Raw genomic sequence first — 21,771 nt, 5'->3', positions numbered from 1 at the left:
GCTGTCAATGAGACAGCCACTAGAGGTTGGATTAACCCTCAGTATAAACATAGCAGTTTCTCTGAAACTGCTATGTTTATTAAAAAAAAAAAAAAGTGTTGATCCTAGATGGACCAGGCACCATGACCACTTCATTAAGCTGAAGTGGTCTGGGTGCCTATAGTGGTCCTTTAATGAAAAGGTTTGTGCTACGATGTTGGTACACAATGTCAAAGGGTTCGACGGGAACATTTAATTAGGAACCCCTGCTCTAAACTATAAATCCTTTTTTTACCTAAAAGGGGAAGTAAAAAAAATGACTTGCACCACATTTCACTAGTTTCTTAATTATATGGCACACAAGCCTCAAAATTTCTTACAGATCCAAACTAGTCATTTGCAGTGGACTTTACCCGGCTAGTGCACATTTTGTGCTACCGGGAATAGAGTGTTCCTTTAATAATATCCTGCAGATTTCTGTAATTGATTTTACAATTGCAGTGCGCAATAGATACAACTGACATCCCCTCGCCCAGTTCTGCCAATAATCATTGCATATGTTGAACTATTAAAAGATATGTTGTATGCAAAATATACTATTTACTTATGTAAATGTGTGTGCATGCGTGTACATATTGTTGCACAATAATATGTACACACAGGGGACCGTGTATATAATTTCAAGGTGAAGTAATCATCAATCAGATTGATAGCAGTTCCAAACCATAAATATTCAACCATAAATAGTTCCAAACCATAAATATTCAACATGAGAATAAGAAAAAAAAAAATGAATCAATAAATATTTAAGAGTGCAAATTTCTGCAAAATGCATCACTGGATTATCAGCATCCAGGCTTATTAATGTGCATTTATAAAACCATGAAAAATTAATCTTTATCATCTCTGTTCTTTCAAGGTTTTATTAATAGGATTTAGATTTACATAGTGCCATATAATGATTTAATTTGATGCCTGGATCCTCTGCTGGTATATCCTAAGCGTTCAGTGATTTATGCTTTATGGCACCACTATGTATTCCACACGAGATTTGAACAAATGATATATCAACAGTTATAAGGATGCTCTAGGGACGCACTGCCTTAATTATACTACTTTACCATGGGATACTGTCAGGGAATTGCTGTTTTCGTTTTTAACAAGTACCGTAGAATAAAACTACTCACTGTTACACTATGAATTGTAAAATTACAGAACCTGTGGGAATTCTCATCAAACATATGTGACAGATGAGGCTAACCTTTTTCAACTACTTCACACATTTACTAACCTTTAAATATGTGTAGAAGAGTAATGTCTTGATAAAAATTGCTTTTTTAAAAGAAATGATACACATTAAATTTAATCTTGCAAGAATCCATGCATTTAGTAAAAAATATAATTAGAGGCAAAAATATAATATAGAAAGAGATATATCATACCTCCCAAGTGTCCCAATTTGTAATTATTGGAGTATATAAGAAATGCAATAATTATATGCTTAGGGTTAAGGGGAACTACAGTGCCAGGAAAATAAACTCGTTTTCCTGGCACTATAGCTTCCCTCTGTCAAAGTCCAGCGGGGGCAGGGGAGACCTAACCCGCATGCGTGGCAATGGGCACACTCGCATTAGGATTTACCCTTATTCAATGCTTTCCAATGGGGCTTCAGGCAGTGGCAGATCCAGGGGGGGGGGGGAACAAAGGTCTCCCTCTCCCCTGTCAGCACATGCTCTCCCTCCCCTCAGAGCACTCCCTCCCCGGTCCACAGGCACATTGCTGGCAGCCGGCAGGGAAGGGAGAGAGAGAGGACCTGGGAGCTTAGCCTGCAGCTCCTCCGGATACTCCTCTCGCGCGTACGGAGCGTTGCCGCGGTTACCACGGCAACGCTCCAAATCTCGCGAGAGTGAACTTTAGCCCTGGAGCTATGGGCTAGAGTTCACTCTCCCCACTGGGCCACCAGGGAATCCCACTGGGACCACCAGGGACGGAGAAATGTCCCCCCTCCTCCTCAATAAAGGTAAGAAGGGAGGGGGGACATCAATATTTATTTTAATTAAATATATATATATATATATATATATAGTTACATAGCTGAAAAGAGACTTGCGTCCATCAAGTTCAGCCTTCCTCACATATGCTTTTGCTGTTGATCCAAAAGAAGGCAAAAAACCCAGTCTGAAGCGCTTCCAATTTTGCAACAAACTAGGAAAAAATTCCTTCTTGACCCCAAAATAGCAGTCAGATGTCTCCTTGGATCAAGCAGCTATTAGCCCACTAATTAGAAATTGTATCCCTGTATGTTATGTTTTTGCAAGTATATATATATATTTTTTTTTTTTTTTTTTTTTTTTTTTTTTTTTTAAAAAGCCCCCCTCCCCTTATCACACACACACACACATACACTGCCCCCATACACACACACTGCCCCCCATACTGCCCCCATACACACACACTGCCCCCATACTGCCCCACTACACACACATTGCCCCCTCACACTGCCCCCATACACACTCATTGCCCCCCATACTGCCCCATACACATACATTGTCCCCCCATACTGCCCCCATACACACACATTGCCCACCATACTGCCCCCCATACACACATACTGCCCCCATACACACACACTGCCCCCCATACACACACATTGCCCACTGTACTTCCCCCATACACACATACTGCCCCCCATACACACACATTGCCCCCCCATACACACACTGCCCCCATACACATACACTGCTCCCCATACACACACGCACTGCTCCCCATACACACACGCACTGCTCCCCATACACACACGCACTGCTCCCCATACACACACGCACTGCTCCCCATACACACACGCACTGCTCCCCATACACACACGCACTGCTCCCCATACACACACATGCACTGCTCCCCATACACACACACGCACTGCTCCCCATACACACACACGCACTGCTCCCCATACACACACACGCACTGCTCCCCATACACACACACGCACTGCCCCCATACACACCCACTGCTCCCCATACACACCCACTGCTCCCCATACACACCCACTGCTCCCCATACACACATACTGCCCCCATACACACACACAAACTCTACATACATACCCTACCCCCATACACACACACTGCTCCCCATACACACACACTGCCGCCCCATACACACACATTGCCCACACTCACACATACACTGCAATACTCACACACACACACTGCAACTGTTACACACATATACTGTCCCACACATACACTGCATCCCTGACATACACTGCCGCCGTCACTCACACACTACAACCTTCACACACACACTGCACCCCTTACACATTGCACCACTCACACACACCACTGCTCATACGCCCTACTACAGCCCCATTTCCCAGCAGACCTCAGGTAAGTTGTCAAACTGTTCTTAAACGGTTTGACTACTTACTCTGGGAGGGGGTCCCGGCATTATTGACACCATAACCACTACACTGAGCTGTAGTGGTTATTGTGTCTGCATTATTTCTTTTAAATAATCTACAAGTGCCCCTCCCGAGATCAGGCTCTAGATCCGGCACTGGCTTCAGGTGACGCTGGAGGTCCTCATGCATAGCGTATTTTAAACGACCAAAAGTCGTCTAAAAACCCAGAAGTCCCTATAGTAGCTGTCTGGTAGAAAGCCACTAGAGGCGGAGTTAACCCTAGCAGGTAATTATTGCAGTTTATAAAAACTGCAATAATTACCACTCTAGGGTTAAGGGTGATGGGAGTTTGCGCCCAGACCACTTCAATAAGCTGAAGTGGTCTGGGTGCCTACAGTGCCCCTTTAAAGTTAAATAGTCCCACTTTGTCCATCTGAAATGTTGGGAGGTATGTAATCTATTTCATGTAAATGAGCTCAGCACTGTATATTGATTCGTTATTTAGTTCATTCCATCTGAATAGAGCTGGAATTTGTAAAGAAGTGTAAACTAATGGCAGCCCCCTCTGCTGTGAACTGCAGATTTCATGTGACAATATAAGTTAACCATGCAAAATCAAGGATTTCCTTACAGGGTGGATAAAAGTCAGTGATTTAAAAAGATCTGAAACATTTATTTTTTATTAACCCCTTAGTGACCGCTGACGTATCAGGTACGTCCGACAAAATACGGTCCTTAAGGACCACAGATGTACCTGATACGTCCTGGGGTAGTTAGAGCTCTGGAAGCGATCATGATCGCTTCCAGCAGCTCTAATGGTATTACAGCGATGCCTCAATGTTGAGGCATCGCTGTAATACCCTTCCTCACTGCCGGGGACCACTGGAGATTACCGGGTGATCGCTCTCCCCGGAGCGATCACTTCTGGGTTGCTCCACGTGAAGCCCAGCAGTTAGACAGAGCATCGGAATTACTACAGTGCCCCTTTAACGTTAAATAGTCCCTCTAATAGAGTCACATGGCCCCCCAAAGGTGCCCACAGTGCTGCTAGCAGGGGGACTGCCTGAACTGATGGGCAGTCCCCCTGCTGGTGGAAAAGTAAAATTAACGTTGGGAAAAAAAAAAAAAAAAATGTGTGTGTGTATATATATATATATATATATATATATATATATATATATATATATATATATATATATATATATATATATATATATATATATATATATATATATATATATATATATATATATATATATATAATGTCAAACTAAGTGTATTTTTTATTAATAATATATACATATATTAATATAAAAATACACAAATACACAGAGTAAAATTGCACACGTGTATATAAATATATGTATAATAACTATATAATATATATAGTGTGTGTGTGTGTGTATGTGTATATATATATATATATATATAATAAAAATACTTAACCCCTTAAGGACCAAACTTCTGGAATAAAAGGGAATCATGACATGTCAGACATGTCATGTGTCCTTAAGGGGCTAATAATAAAGAACAAAAAAATGTAAAAAAAATGATATATGTAATTTTATTCTAACTGTATTTTGATATTAAAATATATATGTATATGTATGTATGTGTGTATATATATATATATCCCCTAACTACCGTGGACGTACTATGTACCTAGTACGACAGCAGCAAATAGAAGCCCTTGACTTACCTGGACTGGTGATCCACGGTGATCACTGTCGCAGCAGCTACGGCTACCCGGGCCCTCCAGGGCCATGTGATCAACGTGATCACCATGATCACATTGCTGCAATAGGAGTCTAGGAGCTGCCTGCAGGGGGACTCTCTGAGCTGTCAGACAGTCCACCAGGCTGCTAAAAAGTAAACAAAACAAAAAATAAAAACGCTTACTTTGCCAGCGTTTTGTGACTAAATGGCTACCATAAAAGACTGGAAATACCGCATTTTGAATACTGTGTGATGTCTACTTTTACAATTGGTATTCCATGATGGGGTTAATTTTCATTCGTTGGATGCTATACGGTCTCAAAGGCAACATAGGCCCAGCAAACCAATCTGGCAAATTTCAATGTGCAAACATGGAAAAGGGGAAAGCCCTACATTTGACCCCTGTAAGTTTGCAAAAACCCATAAAACCTGTACATTGGGGGCACTATTGTACTCGAGAGATGTTGCTGAACACATATTGAGGTGTTCCTTGCCAGTAACGCATAACAGGAACTGAGAATCCATGCCTAAATTGCAATGTGAAAGAAAAATAACACAAAAAAATGACTACCCAAAAGTTTGACAAAGACTTGTGGTAGAATTAGTGCATGGAAAGTGTTAAAACTACCACCATTTGAAATACCCTAGGGTGTCTACTTTTCAAAAATATATGGTTTGATGGGGTAAATTACATTGGCCGGCTTCAAAAATGTGCCAAATTGGACATGGGTGCATTATCACCAGCTGTTGGAAAACTGGAATGTGCATCCTCCAAATAAGTTCTTTTAACCCCCAGAGAACCCATCACACCTGTACATGGGTGGTATCACTGTACTCAGGAGATGTTGCTGAACACATATTGGGGTGTTCTTTGGCTGTAACCCTTAAAGTTCTCTGTACATGTATTCTTAAATTGCTATGTGTGTAAAAAAAATTACCAATAATTTGTTTTTTTTAAATTTGGCAATAATTTGTTTTTTTTAAATTTGGCATAGATTGGTGCTAAATGTTTGACTCTAAAAAGAGTCAAAATACCCCAAAAACCTTATGTTGTCTTCTTTGAAAAAATATATACATGTGAAGGGTTATTCAGGGATTCCTGACAGATATCAGTGTTACAATGTAACTTTTTTTTAAAAAAATGGTTTAGAAATGGCAAAGTGCTACTTGTACTTATAGCCCTATAACTTTCCAAACAAAGCTAAGAACATGTTAACATGTATTTCTAAACTCACGACAACATTTAGAAAACATTTAGCATCAGCGTTTTTTGGCAGTTGCAGATGCGCAACAGATTTTGGGGGTCAAAGTTCGAAAAGGTGTTTTTTTTCATCACATTTTATATAAGTTGTTATTGTGCCAGGTGGCATTTTACCCCAAAGCTGCCTGCAGCAGAGATGTCCAGATGTTACATGCAAAGTACAAAGTACCATCCGGCAGGGGCGCCGCTGATGGGCTGAGAGATGTTGACTGACACTTTCAGCCAATCAGTGACACTCAGCATTTGGCTGACCACTCTCTGCCTGGCAGCACTCCACTTTCTTAATCTCAAAATTCAGAGCTGGATGCCACCTGGGGGGAGTGGACAACCCCAACTTCAGGGTTAAACTGTTTTCGAGGTAAGAGTGCCTCCAGTGGCCTCTTTGCACCATAACAACTTAATTTTGATTAAGTTGTTTTGGTCCCTGGAGTGTCCCTTAAATGCAGTAGTTTTGGTGTATAGGTCATGCCCCTGCAGTCTTACTTATCAGGTAAATCACTTTGTTTATACAATCCTAGTCACACCTCTCTGCAAGTTATATGCACAGCCTTGCTAAACACTTCCTGTAAAGTGAGATCTAATGTTTATACTTCTTGTATTGCACAGTCTGTTTATTTTAAAATTAATTTAGAAAAGTTAACATATGAAAACAAAACCTTTATTTTCATGCAGACTGTGTCAGTCAGAGAATTGAGCAGTGAGACTTCAGAGTGATCTATACACCAAAACTGCTTAATTAACCCCTCAAGGAGGCGGGCGTGCTATGCTGTCCTTGGGGACCTGGCTCTAAATGCCGGCGGGCTGCATAGTACGTCCCCGCCGTCCAGGGGACTTACCTGCTCGCTGGCTATCCCTTGCCGGCAATCACGATGGGGGGACTTGCCTAGCATCCCAGGCAGTCCACCTGCGTCTGATCCGGCCCTCCTGGGCCATGTGATCGCAAGGACCTCATGATCACGTGGACGGAATAGCAGTGGGGGGGAGGTGGGCGTAGCCTGTAATAAAATTCAAATAAAGGTTAAAAACATATATATCAAAATACAGGTAGAATTATATTATTTAAATATATGTATATAATTATATATAAATATACAGAATAAATATAGAAATACGTTAAAAATAATATATATATATATAGATATAGATATATTTAATTATTTCTTTTTTATTTTTCATTTTTAATGTATTTCTATATTTATTTATATATATGTGTGTAATTTCATTCTAACTGTATTTTGATAGATGTGTATATATATCTATCAAAATACACTTAGAACGAAATAATATATAATAATAAGATAAGACACTTTTTTTCCACAGCAAAAACACTTCTAAAATAAATATGCACAGTTAAGAAAAAGATGTTAATTTTATGGACAGAATTGACATTGGGTAGCCAAGAACAGTTTTCTAGGTTGCCTAAGTTAAGTGTGCCTGGGGTGCAACTAGCCCACGACACACAGGAGCTGATTACTTAGTGTGTGCAGTGTTTCAAGCTGAAACTCTACACATGCATACTCCTACCACCATAACCACTTCAAATCAAAAAAAAAAAAAAAATGTGTGTGTGTATATATATATATATATATATATATATATATATATATATAATGTCAAACTAAGTGTATTTTTTATTAATAATATATACATATATTAATATAAAAATACACAAATACACAGAGTAAAATTGCACACGTGTATATAAATATATGTATAATAACTATATAATATATATAGTGTGTGTGTGTGTGTATGTGTATATATATATATATATATATAATAAAAATACTTAACCCCTTAAGGACCAAACTTCTGGAATAAAAGGGAATCATGACATGTCAGACATGTCATGTGTCCTTAAGGGGCTAATAATAAAGAACAAAAAAATGTAAAAAAAATGATATATGTAATTTTATTCTAACTGTATTTTGATATTAAAATATATATGTATATGTATGTATGTGTGTATATATATATATATCCCCTAACTACCGTGGACGTACTATGTACCTAGTACGACAGCAGCAAATAGAAGCCCTTGACTTACCTGGACTGGTGATCCACGGTGATCACTGTCGCAGCAGCTACGGCTACCCGGGCCCTCCAGGGCCATGTGATCAACGTGATCACCATGATCACATTGCTGCAATAGGAGTCTAGGAGCTGCCTGCAGGGGGACTCTCTGAGCTGTCAGACAGTCCACCAGGCTGCTAAAAAGTAAACAAAACAAAAAATAAAAACGCTTACTTTGCCAGCGTTTTGTGACTAAATGGCTACCATAAAAGACTGGAAATACCGCATTTTGAATACTGTGTGATGTCTACTTTTACAATTGGTATTCCATGATGGGGTTAATTTTCATTCGTTGGATGCTATACGGTCTCAAAGGCAACATAGGCCCAGCAAACCAATCTGGCAAATTTCAATGTGCAAACATGGAAAAGGGGAAAGCCCTACATTTGACCCCTGTAAGTTTGCAAAAACCCATAAAACCTGTACATTGGGGGCACTATTGTACTCGAGAGATGTTGCTGAACACATATTGAGGTGTTCCTTGCCAGTAACGCATAACAGGAACTGAGAATCCATGCCTAAATTGCAATGTGAAAGAAAAATAACACAAAAAAATGACTACCCAAAAGTTTGACAAAGACTTGTGGTAGAATTAGTGCATGGAAAGTGTTAAAACTACCACCATTTGAAATACCCTAGGGTGTCTACTTTTCAAAAATATATGGTTTGATGGGGGTAAATTACATTGGCCGGCTTCAAAAATGTGCCAAATTGGACATGGGTGCATTATCACCAGCTGTTGGAAAACTGGAATGTGCATCCTCCAAATAAGTTCTTTTAACCCCCAGAGAACCCATCACACCTGTACATGGGTGGTATCACTGTACTCAGGAGATGTTGCTGAACACATATTGGGGTGTTCTTTGGCTGTAACCCTTAAAGTTCTCTGTACATGTATTCTTAAATTGCTATGTGTGTAAAAAAAATTACCAATAATTTGTTTTTTTTAAATTTGGCAATAATTTGTTTTTTTTAAATTTGGCATAGATTGGTGCTAAATGTTTGACTCTAAAAAGAGTCAAAATACCCCAAAAACCTTATGTTGTCTTCTTTGAAAAAATATATACATGTGAAGGGTTATTCAGGGATTCCTGACAGATATCAGTGTTACAATGTAACTTTTTTTTAAAAAAATGGTTTAGAAATGGCAAAGTGCTACTTGTACTTATAGCCCTATAACTTTCCAAACAAAGCTAAGAACATGTTAACATGTATTTCTAAACTCACGACAACATTTAGAAAACATTTAGCATCAGCGTTTTTGGCAGTTGCAGATGCGCAACAGATTTTGGGGGTCAAAGTTCGAAAAGGTGTTTTTTTTCATCACATTTTATATAAGTTGTTATTGTGCCAGGTGGCATTTTACCCCAAAGCTGCCTGCAGCAGAGATGTCCAGATGTTACATGCAAAGTACAAAGTACCATCCGGCAGGGGCGCCGCTGATGGGCTGAGAGATGTTGGCTGACACTTTCAGCCAATCAGTGACACTCAGCATTTGGCTGACCACTCTCTGCCTGGCAGCACTCCACTTTCTTAATCTCAAAATTCAGAGCTGGATGCCACCTGGGGGGAGTGGACAACCCCAACTTCAGGGTTAAACTGTTTTCGAGGTAAGAGTGCCTCCAGTGGCCTCTTTGCACCATAACAACTTAATTTTGATTAAGTTGTTTTGGTCCCTGGAGTGTCCCTTAAATGCAGTAGTTTTGGTGTATAGGTCATGCCCCTGCAGTCTTACTTATCAGGTAAATCACTTTGTTTATACAATCCTAGTCACACCTCTCTGCAAGTTATATGCACAGCCTTGCTAAACACTTCCTGTAAAGTGAGATCTAATGTTTATACTTCTTGTATTGCACAGTCTGTTTATTTTAAAATTAATTTAGAAAAGTTAACATATGAAAACAAAACCTTTATTTTCATGCAGACTGTGTCAGTCAGAGAATTGAGCAGTGAGACTTCAGAGTGATCTATACACCAAAACTGCTTAATTAACCCCTCAAGGAGGCGGGCGTGCTATGCTGTCCTTGGGGACCTGGCTCTAAATGCCGGCGGGCTGCATAGTACGTCCCCGCCGTCCAGGGGACTTACCTGCTCGCTGGCTATCCCTTGCCGGCAATCACGATGGGGGGACTTGCCTAGCATCCCAGGCAGTCCACCTGCGTCTGATCCGGCCCTCCTGGGCCATGTGATCGCAAGGACCTCATGATCACGTGGACGGAATAGCAGTGGGGGGGAGGTGGGCGTAGCCTGTAATAAAATTCAAATAAAGGTTAAAAACATATATATCAAAATACAGGTAGAATTATATTATTTAAATATATGTATATAATTATATATAAATATACAGAATAAATATAGAAATACGTTAAAAATAATATATATATATATAGATATAGATATATTTAATTATTTCTTTTTTATTTTTCATTTTTAATGTATTTCTATATTTATTTATATATATGTGTGTAATTTCATTCTAACTGTATTTTGATAGATGTGTATATATATCTATCAAAATACACTTAGAACGAAATAATATATAATAATAAGATAAGACACTTTTTTTCCACAGCAAAAACACTTCTAAAATAAATATGCACAGTTAAGAAAAAGATGTTAATTTTATGGACAGAATTGACATTGGGTAGCCAAGAACAGTTTTCTAGGTTGCCTAAGTTAAGTGTGCCTGGGGTGCAACTAGCCCACGACACACAGGAGCTGATTACTTAGTGTGTGCAGTGTTTCAAGCTGAAACTCTACACATGCATACTCCTACCACCATAACCACTTCAAATCACTAAAGTGGTCATGGTGGGAATATATCTTTCCAACCCTCTTTAACATATTTGTATGTCAGATGGATCAGGTAAAGAGTTAAGTCTTCTAAATGCTTGTCTTTGCTCTATGTACCAAATGGTATGACGATTGAAAAGAAAACAATAATAAAAAAAAAACATATTTAAGAGCAATTTCATCAACAATGTATGATGGCATTTAATGGTCTTTTCCATGAAATTGATGTGAATTTGCTCAATTTATAGTTCAGCAGGAAAAAATAGAGTGGTGATAAGATAATTTTTTTTTTTTCCTTTTTGTAGTCAAAAGCATTTTACCTTTAAAAAGGCTAGTGAGAGTATTTCTCTGAGAATCATAAAAAGACTAAAGTATATCCAATGAAAAGAGGATTACATTTCATAACCACAATATTTAGGTAAAGAGACCAGCCGAGAGATAAAATAAAAAAATGAAATGCAATTTTTATGTTTTTATTTTAAATTTTTATTTTTCACAGCAGAATATATTGTGATGCACATTAATAAGCATTAATATTTTAAGTTACTTTTTTTAAATGTATTATTATTATTATTATTATTATTATTATTATTCATTCCCTACAACCCTACCCCCCAAAACATTGATGTCTTATGAGATGGATGGAAAAAGCCAGCTTTGCACATTGAGATTCCATTGTCTGTACAGGTTACAGTCTACCAATGGTTGATACATTGTAATAAAGTAAAACTAACTGAAGCAGATGTGATGTGAAATATAAAGAAACACTTTAACCCCTTCAGGACAGAGTCAATAGTGCACGTTCTGATCAAAACAAAACGTAAACAAAAACTAGAATTTGCGCTATATGTCTGTTCACCCGTAGTTCCCCTCTTTCAAATTATATGCACCCACACTTATTATATATCATTTTGTTCAGGAGAAACAGGGCTTTAATTTATCATTAACTATTCATATATGGAACATAATTTATTATGAATACAATTTAAAAAAATGTGAGAAAATAAGATTTTTTTTTAAATTTGCATTTCCGTCTGACATTTTAACTGTGAATGTCATAATACTGTTTTACTGCAAAAAAATGCACATATTTGTAATCAGCGATGTCTCACGAGTACAACAGTACCCCCCATTAACAGGTTTTATGTTGTTTTGGAAAGTTACAGGGTCAAATATAGAACATTCCATTTTCAAATTTAAATTTTCCAGATTAGTAATGTTACCTTTGAGACGGTGTGGTAGCCCAGGAATGAGAATTACCCCCATAATGGCATAGCATTTGAAAAAGTAGACAAGCCAATATATTGAAAGTGGGGTATGTTTAGTCTTTTTTAGTAGCCACTTAGTCACAAACACTGGCCAAAGTTAGCGTTCATATTTGTTTTTGTGTGAAAAAAGCAAAAAAAATAATATTTGGCCAGTGTTTGTGACTAAGTGGCTACTAAGAAACACTGGACATACCCCACTTGCAATACCTCGGGATGTCTACTTTTGCAAATGGTATGCCATCATGGGGGTAATTCTCATTCCTGGGCTACCATACGCTCTCAAAGGCAACAAATACAAACATAAAATATTAAGCCATGTGCTCAAACTCCCATTACTCGTTATTGCAATCACATGACTTGGATGGGTTGGATTGGCTGCAGGGGGACTGCCCTGGTTATCTTACATTTTAGCCTGATCACAAATGCCATTGAGGGTAAGAATCCAGGGAGGGCATTAAAACCCTCATTATGTAGGGTGACATAGCATACCCTTTGTCAGGAACAGGTTAAAGGGATACTATAGGTATCAAAACAACGTTGGCTTAACAAAGCAGGTTTAGTGTATAAATCAGGCACTTAAAGTCTCACTGCTCAATTGTCTGCCATTTAGGAGTTAAATCACTTTTGTTTCTATTTATTCAGTCCTTGCCATACCTCATCTGACTGTGACTCACACAGCCTGCATGAAAACATAGTTTCATTTTCAATCAGATGTTAACTGAGGCTCCTGCATTGTCTAGCAGGTTATCACATTTTAAACTAAATAGAATTTACAATAAAGGAAGTGTAAATATTCAATGACTCTTTACAGGAAGTGTTTAGGACGTCTATGCCAGTCACATGCAGGGAGGGACTTTGGCTATTTAAACAAAGTGATTTAACTCCTGACTGGCAGAGAACGGAGGACTAAAACTGCTTCACTAAGCTAAATTTATTTTGGTTAAGAATCGGTTTGAATTTCCTTGACAAATTAATCAACCACATCTTGAATTGTGAATGCGAATTATACTGATAATTTAAACTTTAATGCATATTTATAGAACCGTTTATGAATAATGTATATACTTTGAAGATAATAATAACAAAGTATTTAACCAGGAAAGGTACATTCAGATTACCGGTACTCTGAGTACTGAGTGAACTATGCCGGGATTTGAACCTGCGACCCAATGGTTGAACAGATTCTACTGATGATGCAGTAGCTATCTCACATTACAGATGCACCTAATCTGTAATGTTGTTCAATAATGAATAACAAATCTAAATAAAACAATTGCATAACACCTGTTTTTATTATCCTTTGTTTTGTTGTGTTTTTTTTATTTTTCTAACGTTTACAAGAGGACTTGCACAGTGTCTTTAATCAAATTTGTATTACTTTTAGGTGTAAACAAGGATAACATCAGAGCTGGATGCAAAAAGTGTGGCTACCGTAAGTATTACAGCATTCATAAATCTTTATTTTTATATACAAATAAACAACGACAAATCGGTACTACAACACTTTAAAAAAAGCCAAGAAATCTGCGATTTTATAAAATGACAAGTTTGCACCCTCCCATTCGGCAACCGTGAGGGTGCTTTTCATCATTGCTTTTTGCCCCAGCACAAAGCATAAAAGCAGTGTTTCTCATTGGTTTTAGTGCTTCTCTATAAGCAATTGCATCACATGCGCACTGTTACCCAATGCTTCTACGTAAAAGGTATTCTATTGACCAGTAGATCATCACTAATGATCATCTCCTAGCAGGTGCAGTCGAGCTGGAGTGAAAGATCCTCTTATCTCTGGATTACAGTGAAGTTAATACTTTTGTTGGTCTTGCTGTGGGAAATGGGGCACAGGAGACCAGTCAACCCCCTCGTACTAATAGTAGATGTATTTATAATTCTTGAGTGTTCATTTAACTCACACAATACACAATTATCAAAGGCTCCCCAGACTATCGCTGGGTGTTTATTCCTGTCCACTTATCAGGTAATATTGTATAGTAGCTCTTATATTTTCTATTTGGATTACATCTTTTTTTGTTTTGTATACATATTTATTTTCCTGCGGTTGTATGCATTGAGTAATTTCAATGATATAACCAATATGTATTGACATTGGTGTCGAAATCATAGGCATACATATATTGATTTGTATTTGATTGTACTTAATAAAAGTTATTTTTTATTGAAGTTGGAGTGCGGGTATTTCTTTAATTACATATTTGATTATGTACCATTGAGAATGGGTGGTCCTTTATACCCCTAGCACCCGACACTTTGTTAACAGGCTGTACATTAATTTGTTTCCCCTACGAACTTGAATTTTAATAATTATTATTTTGGTAATAAATACAAAATAAATAAATAATGTGTTTTTTGTTTTTCTGAATTTTAGCTGGCCACCTAACATTTGAATGTAGAAACTTCCTTCGAGTGGACCCACAGAGAGACATTGTTTTAGATGTCAGTAGCACTAGCAGTGAAGAATCTGAGGAGGAAACTGAAGCAGTAGCCAAAGTCATTATTTCTTCAGACAAGAAAAGTAAGTTTAATTAATCCTAAATAAGAACTGAAGCTGCTGTCTTAATAAATTACAGAATGCAAGACCCAGTCAATTTGAGGAGTCAGATAGAAATGTGTTTTGTTTCTGTTGTAACCTTTTTACCTAAAGATTTAATGTGGATTTTATTATAGCATGTAAATGGAAATTATAGCCTATATTCTGGACAGAGAAATCCTAATGACAGCCTATGATGAAAGCTCTGTGGGCTGGGAGTTAGGTGGAGTTGCAGTATCCACTTTTGTTTGACTCCTTAAAGGAACACTATAGTCACCTAAATTACTTTAGCTAAATAAAGCCGTTTTAGTGTATAGATCAATCCCCTGCAATTTCACTGCTCAATTCACTGTAATTTAGGAGTTAATCACTTTTTCTGTTTATGCAGCCCTAGCCACGCCTCCCCGGCTATGATTGACAGAGCCTGCATGAAAAAAAAAAAAAACTGGTTTCACTTTCAAACAGATGTAAGTTACCTTAAATAATTGTATCTCAATCTCTAAATTGAACTTTAATCACATACAGGAGGCTATTGCAGGGTCTAGCAAGCTATTAACATAGCAGGGGATAAGACAATCTTAATTAAACATAACTTGCAATAAAGAAAGCCTAAATAGGGCTCTCTTTACAGGAAGTGTTTATGGAATGCTGTGCAAGTCACATGCAGGGAGGTGTGACTAGGGTTCATAAACAAAGGGATTTACCTCCTAAATGGCAGAGGATTGAGCAGTGAGGCTGCTGGGGCATGTTCTATACACCAAAACTGCTTCATTAAGCTAAAGTTGTTCAGGTGACTATAGTGTCCCTTTAATGAAATCCGGCATTACAGCGTATGTATAAGATAAAGGGAGAGCAAGCGATCTCGGTTTGTGCCTTCACACAAGTCTTTAAAGCATACTGTAGGATGATGGCTATGCCAAAGTGGCACTATAGTCACAACATCAGCTTAATTAAGCAGTGTCACTGCTCAATTCCCTGCCATTTAGGAGTTAAATCACTTTGTTTATGCTGCTCTACACACACCTCCCTACATGTGACTTACACCGCCTTCCTAAACACTTCCTGTAAAGAGTCATCTAATGTTTACACGTTCTTTATTGCATATTCTGATTATTTAAAATTGTTATCTCCTGCTTTAATAGCTTGCTAGGCCCTGTAGTAGCCTCTTGTATGTAAATAAAGTTAAATTTGCAGAACAGAAAATAAAAACTTTTAAAGTAAGTTACTGTATATACTCGAGTATAAGCCGACCCGAATATAAGCCGAGGCTCCTAATTTTACCCCAAAAAACTGGGAAAACTTATTGACTCGAGTATAAGACTAGGGTGGGAAATGCAGCAGCTACTGGTAAATTTCTAAATAAAATTAGATCCTAAAAAAAATATTAATTAAATATGTATTTACAGTGTGTGTATATAATGAATGCAGTGTGTGTGTGTGTGATGCAGAGTGTGATGGAGAGCCTTGGTGGGGGGTGGGCATTTGTATTATTATTTTTTTTTAAATTATTATTTTAATAATATTATTTATTTATTTTTTATTAGTAATTTTTTTATTTTTTTTATTTTTTATTAATATTTTATTAAATTTTTATTTATTTTTTCGTCCCCCCTCCCTGCTTGATACATGGCAGGGAGGGGGGCTCTCACTCCCTGGTGGTCCAGTGGCATTGGCAGTTCAGTGGAGGGGGGCTGGCAGAGAGCGTTGACTTACCTCTCCTGTCAGCTCCCTTCTCCTCCGCACCGGTCCCTTCAGCTCCCTCTGCAAGTCACAGTGTAAGTCTCGCGGCCGCGCTCTGACCCCGCGGCTCTCGTGAGACTTAAACTGGGAGCTGACCGGACCGGCGCGGAGGAGGAGGGAGCTGACAGGAGCTGCAGGAGAAGTAAGTAAGAGCTTCCTGCCAGCCCCTCTCCTACACAGCCCCCTGTCTGCATTATGGCAATGTAAATTGCCATAATACCGACATTGACTCGAGTATAAGTCGAGTTGGGGTTTTTCAGCACAAAAAATGTGCTGAAAAACTCGACTTATACTCGAGTATATACGGTATGTCTGAAAATGAAACACTTTTTGTTTTCGTGCAGGCTGTGTCAGTCACAACCAGAAGAGGTGTGACTAGGGCTGCATAAACAAAAACAAAAGTGATTTAACTCCTAAATGGCAGAGAATTGAGCAGTGACACTGCAGGTGAATGCTCTATACACCAAAACTGCTTCATTAAGCTAAAGTTGTTTTGTTGACTATAGTGTTCCTTTAACCCCTTAAGGACTGAGCCAATTGTACAAGTTGTGATCAAAACAAAACGTAAATAAAACCTTGAATTTGCGCTATATGTCTTTTCTGGCATAATTCACCTCTTTCATATTATGTGCACCCACACATATCATTTTGTTCAAGAGAAACAGGGCGTACATGTCACATTAAATATTTGTATATTAAACATCATTTAATATGAATAAAATATAAAAAATATATATATAAATGAGAACTTAAGAAATTAAATTTTTTTAGTTCTGCATGGCATTTGAACTGTGAATTTCACAATACTGTTAGCTGTTACTGCAATAAAGTACCCCCAATGTACAGGTTTTATGCTGTTTTGGAAAGTTACAGGGTCAAATATAGCACATTACATTTTTCAGTTTATACACATTGAAATTGCCAGATTGGTTATGTTGCCTTTGATACCGTATGGTAGCCCAGGAATAAAAATTACCCCCATTATGGCACACCATTTGCAAAAGTAGACAATCCAGGGTATTCAATATGGGTTATGTCCAGTCTTTTCTAGTAGCCACTTAGTCACAAACACTGGCCAAACTTAGCGTTCATATTTGTTTGTGTGTGAAAAATGTAAAAAAAACTAAATTGAACGCTAATTATGACTAAGTTTGTGACCAAGTGGCTACTAGAAAAGACTGGACATAACCCATATTGAATACCTTGGGTTGTCTACTTTTGCAAATGGTATGCCATCATGGGGGTAATTCTCGTTCCTTGGCTACCATAAGGTCTCAAAGGCAACATAACAAATTGGGCAAATTTCAATGTGAAAAAAAAAAGGAAATTGAAGCCTTATATTTGACTCAGTAACTTTTGAAAACACCATAAAACCTGTTCATAGGCGGTACTGTTCTACTCGGGAAACTTCGCCAAGCACAAATATTAGTGTTTCCAAATAGTAAAACTATCACAACAATTATATCGTCAGTGAAAGTACCATTTGTGTGTGAAAATGAAAGAAAACTGCATTTTTACTGATAATGATATCATTGTGATATGTTTTACTGTTTGTTTGTTGTTTTGTTTTGTTTTTTTTAATGGTCAGATTTTAACATAAGCTTAATTGTTTATTTGATTTGTTACTTTGATACACTCCGAACTTGCATAAAGCCACAAAGAAAATTATCAAACATACACTATGGCGAAGTGTTTTTTGTTTTTTTTTAAATTCTTTACTTTTGTAATGTATGTGAATACAATAAGCGCTGACATTGCTACAACTGCGTACGTAAGCAAACACAGAGAGAAACATTCACAGAGGTACACAAAATACACTGCTGCTTGTGCTTGGCATCGTTACTCTGCACCCTTTTTTGTTTAAGGTATGAGAGACAACAAGTTATTTCAACACATCTAGGCGAACAGTAGTTGGAAGACTATACATTGAGTTCTGCTAAGTGAATTCCCTAGACTTGGAAATGTTACATAGGAAACATGCTTCTCTTCCTGTCTGGGTAGAGGCTATTAGGTGGAAAACCAAAATAATAATGCAAAAATTGGGAGAAATCAAGAACTAAGATAAGTAACTGCATCAAACAGGTGGGAATATATCTTTAGAGTTTACCACCCCGTGGGACCCCTGTGCCATCAAGCTGACAGTCAGTGACCCCGTGACATTAAACCTGCTTTATTAAAGGAACAGATAGGAACAGAAGCATGTAAGCTGCTGAGTGAGATATAAGACAGTGATGGTATGCTAGGTAGGTTCAGCCGATGCCCACCGCGATCAGGTTACAGCTCCCAGTGGTCTTGTTGATCATCAGGGTCAGCCTCCCCGCTGCTTACAGCCAACCAATGTGTTGTGGTCCCTTCGCGCGTATCCGGAAGGTACTGCAGGCAAACTGGGGTGCTGAAACGGTGTCTCATACTGGGAGCCAAGTTTTCAGGTAGGTTTTATAAACAGTGCCGGCTGTTAACCTTTTCTGTGCTGCGCGGGTCGGCTTGATTCGTCTCCGGGTTCTCTGACGCGATCTTAATCGTCTTGGGACTGAATCCCCTATTTTTAGGTGGAGCGTGTATAGTTGGTGTCAGCCTGAGTGTTTGCAAGGAGTCCTCTGAGCAGACATCCACAGATTTCTTGTCCGCGCCGGCAATCTGCCAGTGTTAAAGCTGTTGATGAGGTCTTCCCTTTGGCAAGTTGTCTCCGCCACTTTGAATGTGGCCTCCGAGCCGTGGGTCAACACTGCTGCATCCCGAGGTTCTGGTGTCATCACAATCATAGGGGTCACAGGGTGGGGACCGGGATCACCCCCACCGGTCTAGGAGACAGGGCCAGCTCCACTTAGCCTTAGCTTCTGACAAGGAACTGGTAGGCAGGATAGCAGGGCAGCAGCCGTCCACCCCACTCACCGTTCGGGTAATCCTCATCTTAGGTGACAAGGAGCTCCCTTCCAAGGGACTAAAACACCTTGGCAAGCCTCAGCTCGGTACCAGGGTGTCTTGTTACACTGGGCCACAGCTGCCAGTCGTCAGGTTTGTATTTAATCTGTGTTTTTGGGCTGGTAATATAAGAGATTGCAGGAGCTGCTCTTTTGTGCGACTGTTCAGCATGGCGGTTTAATATATATGTATATTGATATCAAAATACAGTTAGAACCAATTACAACTGGTATATAATTATTTTTTCACTTTTTTTTTTAATTTATTGATTATTTATATATATATATATATATATATATATATATATAAAACGTCATTCTAAGTGTATTTTAATATTAATATATATATTAATATTAAAATACACTTGTATTAATGTGTTTATATAAAAGTACTTAGATCATATATATATATATATATATATATATATATATGATCTAAGTACTTTTTATTTAACTAAAAAAAACTGTTTAATAACTTTTACTAACTTTTTTACAGACATGAGAGGGACAGTCTGAGAGCTCAGTCAGTCCCCCTGCAGGCACTGCATAAGCCAGCTATTCCGGCCATGTGATCACGAGGACCCTGCGATCACATGGCCGGGGGGGGGGGGGGTTTAGATCGGACGGAGGGGGTCTACCTGAGCTCCCAATCAGACCCCAGGATTGCGCCCACCTTCCTTAAGGGGTTAAAGGGACACTATAATCACCAGAACAACTACAGCTTATTGTATTTTTTTTCTGGTGAGTAGAATCATTCCCTTCAGGCTTTTTGCAATAAAAACTGTCTTTTCAGAGAAAATGCAGTATTTACATTACAGCCTAATAATAACTCCACTGGCCACTCCTCAGATGGCTACTGGAGGTGCTTCCTGGGTGCAGCACTGCCATTCAGTGTCTCCTCCCTCTTCATGGAGACACTGAACTTTCCTCATAGAGATACATTGAATCATGAGGAAATGTTGAAGGGCCATGGCTGTTTTTGACTTGTGCTGGTTCTCCTCCTGATCTGCCTCCTTGACAGTCTCAGCCAATCCTGTGGGAAAGCATTGTGATTGGTTCACAGAATCACTTCTGATTATGTCAGTCAAGCAGGCAGATCAGGGGCAGAGGCAGCAGCTGCATACTTGAATACATGTAAGATTTTACTGGATTTAGGGAGGCAAGAGGGGGTTGTGGAGGTGTGTGGGGGGGGGGGGGGGGGGCTAGATGGTGGTTTTGACACTATAGGCTCAGGAATACATGTTTGTGTTCCTGACCCTATAGTGTTCCTTTAAAGTTGTAGATCAACAGTTCTACTTTCTTCATTCAATAACATGTGAAGGCCAGACTGAGCAACAGGAAATGGGATGGACATGTGGGATTTGGTACTTGGACAATAGGGGCTTGAAGATAGAAAGTCACAAATTACTGGCGAGAGTGCTAAAAGCCATAAAGTGGACCTTTGCATTCAAAGGAAAGTACGAGGCAGTGTTTTCCGCAACTTCGGGCGTTTAAAATATTTTGAGAAGGAATGAGACTATCCATTCCTATTATGCTAAGGAAGCCCCCTGGCACAATGTGACATCACATGCATGAGGAAGTGTCACACGCAGTTGCTTATGTTGTAGGTCTCCATCTCCCCAGGCCAATATTGTTTCCCCCACACCACTATACAGACAAGAATGTCTTTGTTTGAAAGGCCAGCATCTGCCATTTCAAAGTAGACGCATCCCCTCCAATTCACAGATGGTCATCTAAAAATCACAAGTAAATTACAAAGAGAGAGACAGGCTGTGTGTGAGAGACTGGCTACCTGTAAGCGTGAGTGAGTGAGAGAGAGAGTGTGTATGTGTGTGTGTGCGTGCCTGCGTGTGCTTGTGTTAGTGTATAAAATATATTCTATAATCTGTGAAAGTAACTCATGCAGAAAGTACCAATCTAGGTGTTTATGTGCAAAACTTATGATTTGGCTTTGGAAATGTCCTTGCACTTACGGGGTTCAGCATAAACTATTAAAAAAATAATACTTTTACATACAGTAGTTACTACAAGCATCATGTACTGTAGAACTACAGTTTAAAAGTTTTTATGTT

At 38.7% G+C, this 21,771-nt stretch overlaps 1 protein-coding gene across 2 annotated transcripts in view; it reads left to right on the top strand.

The window, feature by feature from the left end:
• Positions 1–21,771, top strand: part of SREK1IP1 (SREK1 interacting protein 1) — a 63,025-nt gene that overhangs the window by 9,375 nt on the left and 31,879 nt on the right. For both annotated transcript variants that reach the window (XM_063454065.1, XM_063454064.1), the window contains exons 2-3: positions 13,878–13,925; positions 14,877–15,023. In XM_063454065.1, the coding sequence (XP_063310135.1) occupies positions 13,878–13,925; positions 14,877–15,023 (195 nt within the window). The remainder of the gene's footprint in view (positions 1–13,877; positions 13,926–14,876; positions 15,024–21,771) is intronic.

Source organism: Pelobates fuscus, chromosome 5 (genome assembly GCF_036172605.1).
Source record: "Pelobates fuscus isolate aPelFus1 chromosome 5, aPelFus1.pri, whole genome shotgun sequence".
NCBI lineage: Eukaryota > Metazoa > Chordata > Amphibia > Anura > Pelobatidae > Pelobates > Pelobates fuscus.
The sequence above is the reverse complement of the archived record's forward strand: the minus strand, read 5'-3'. Positions and strand labels throughout refer to the sequence as shown.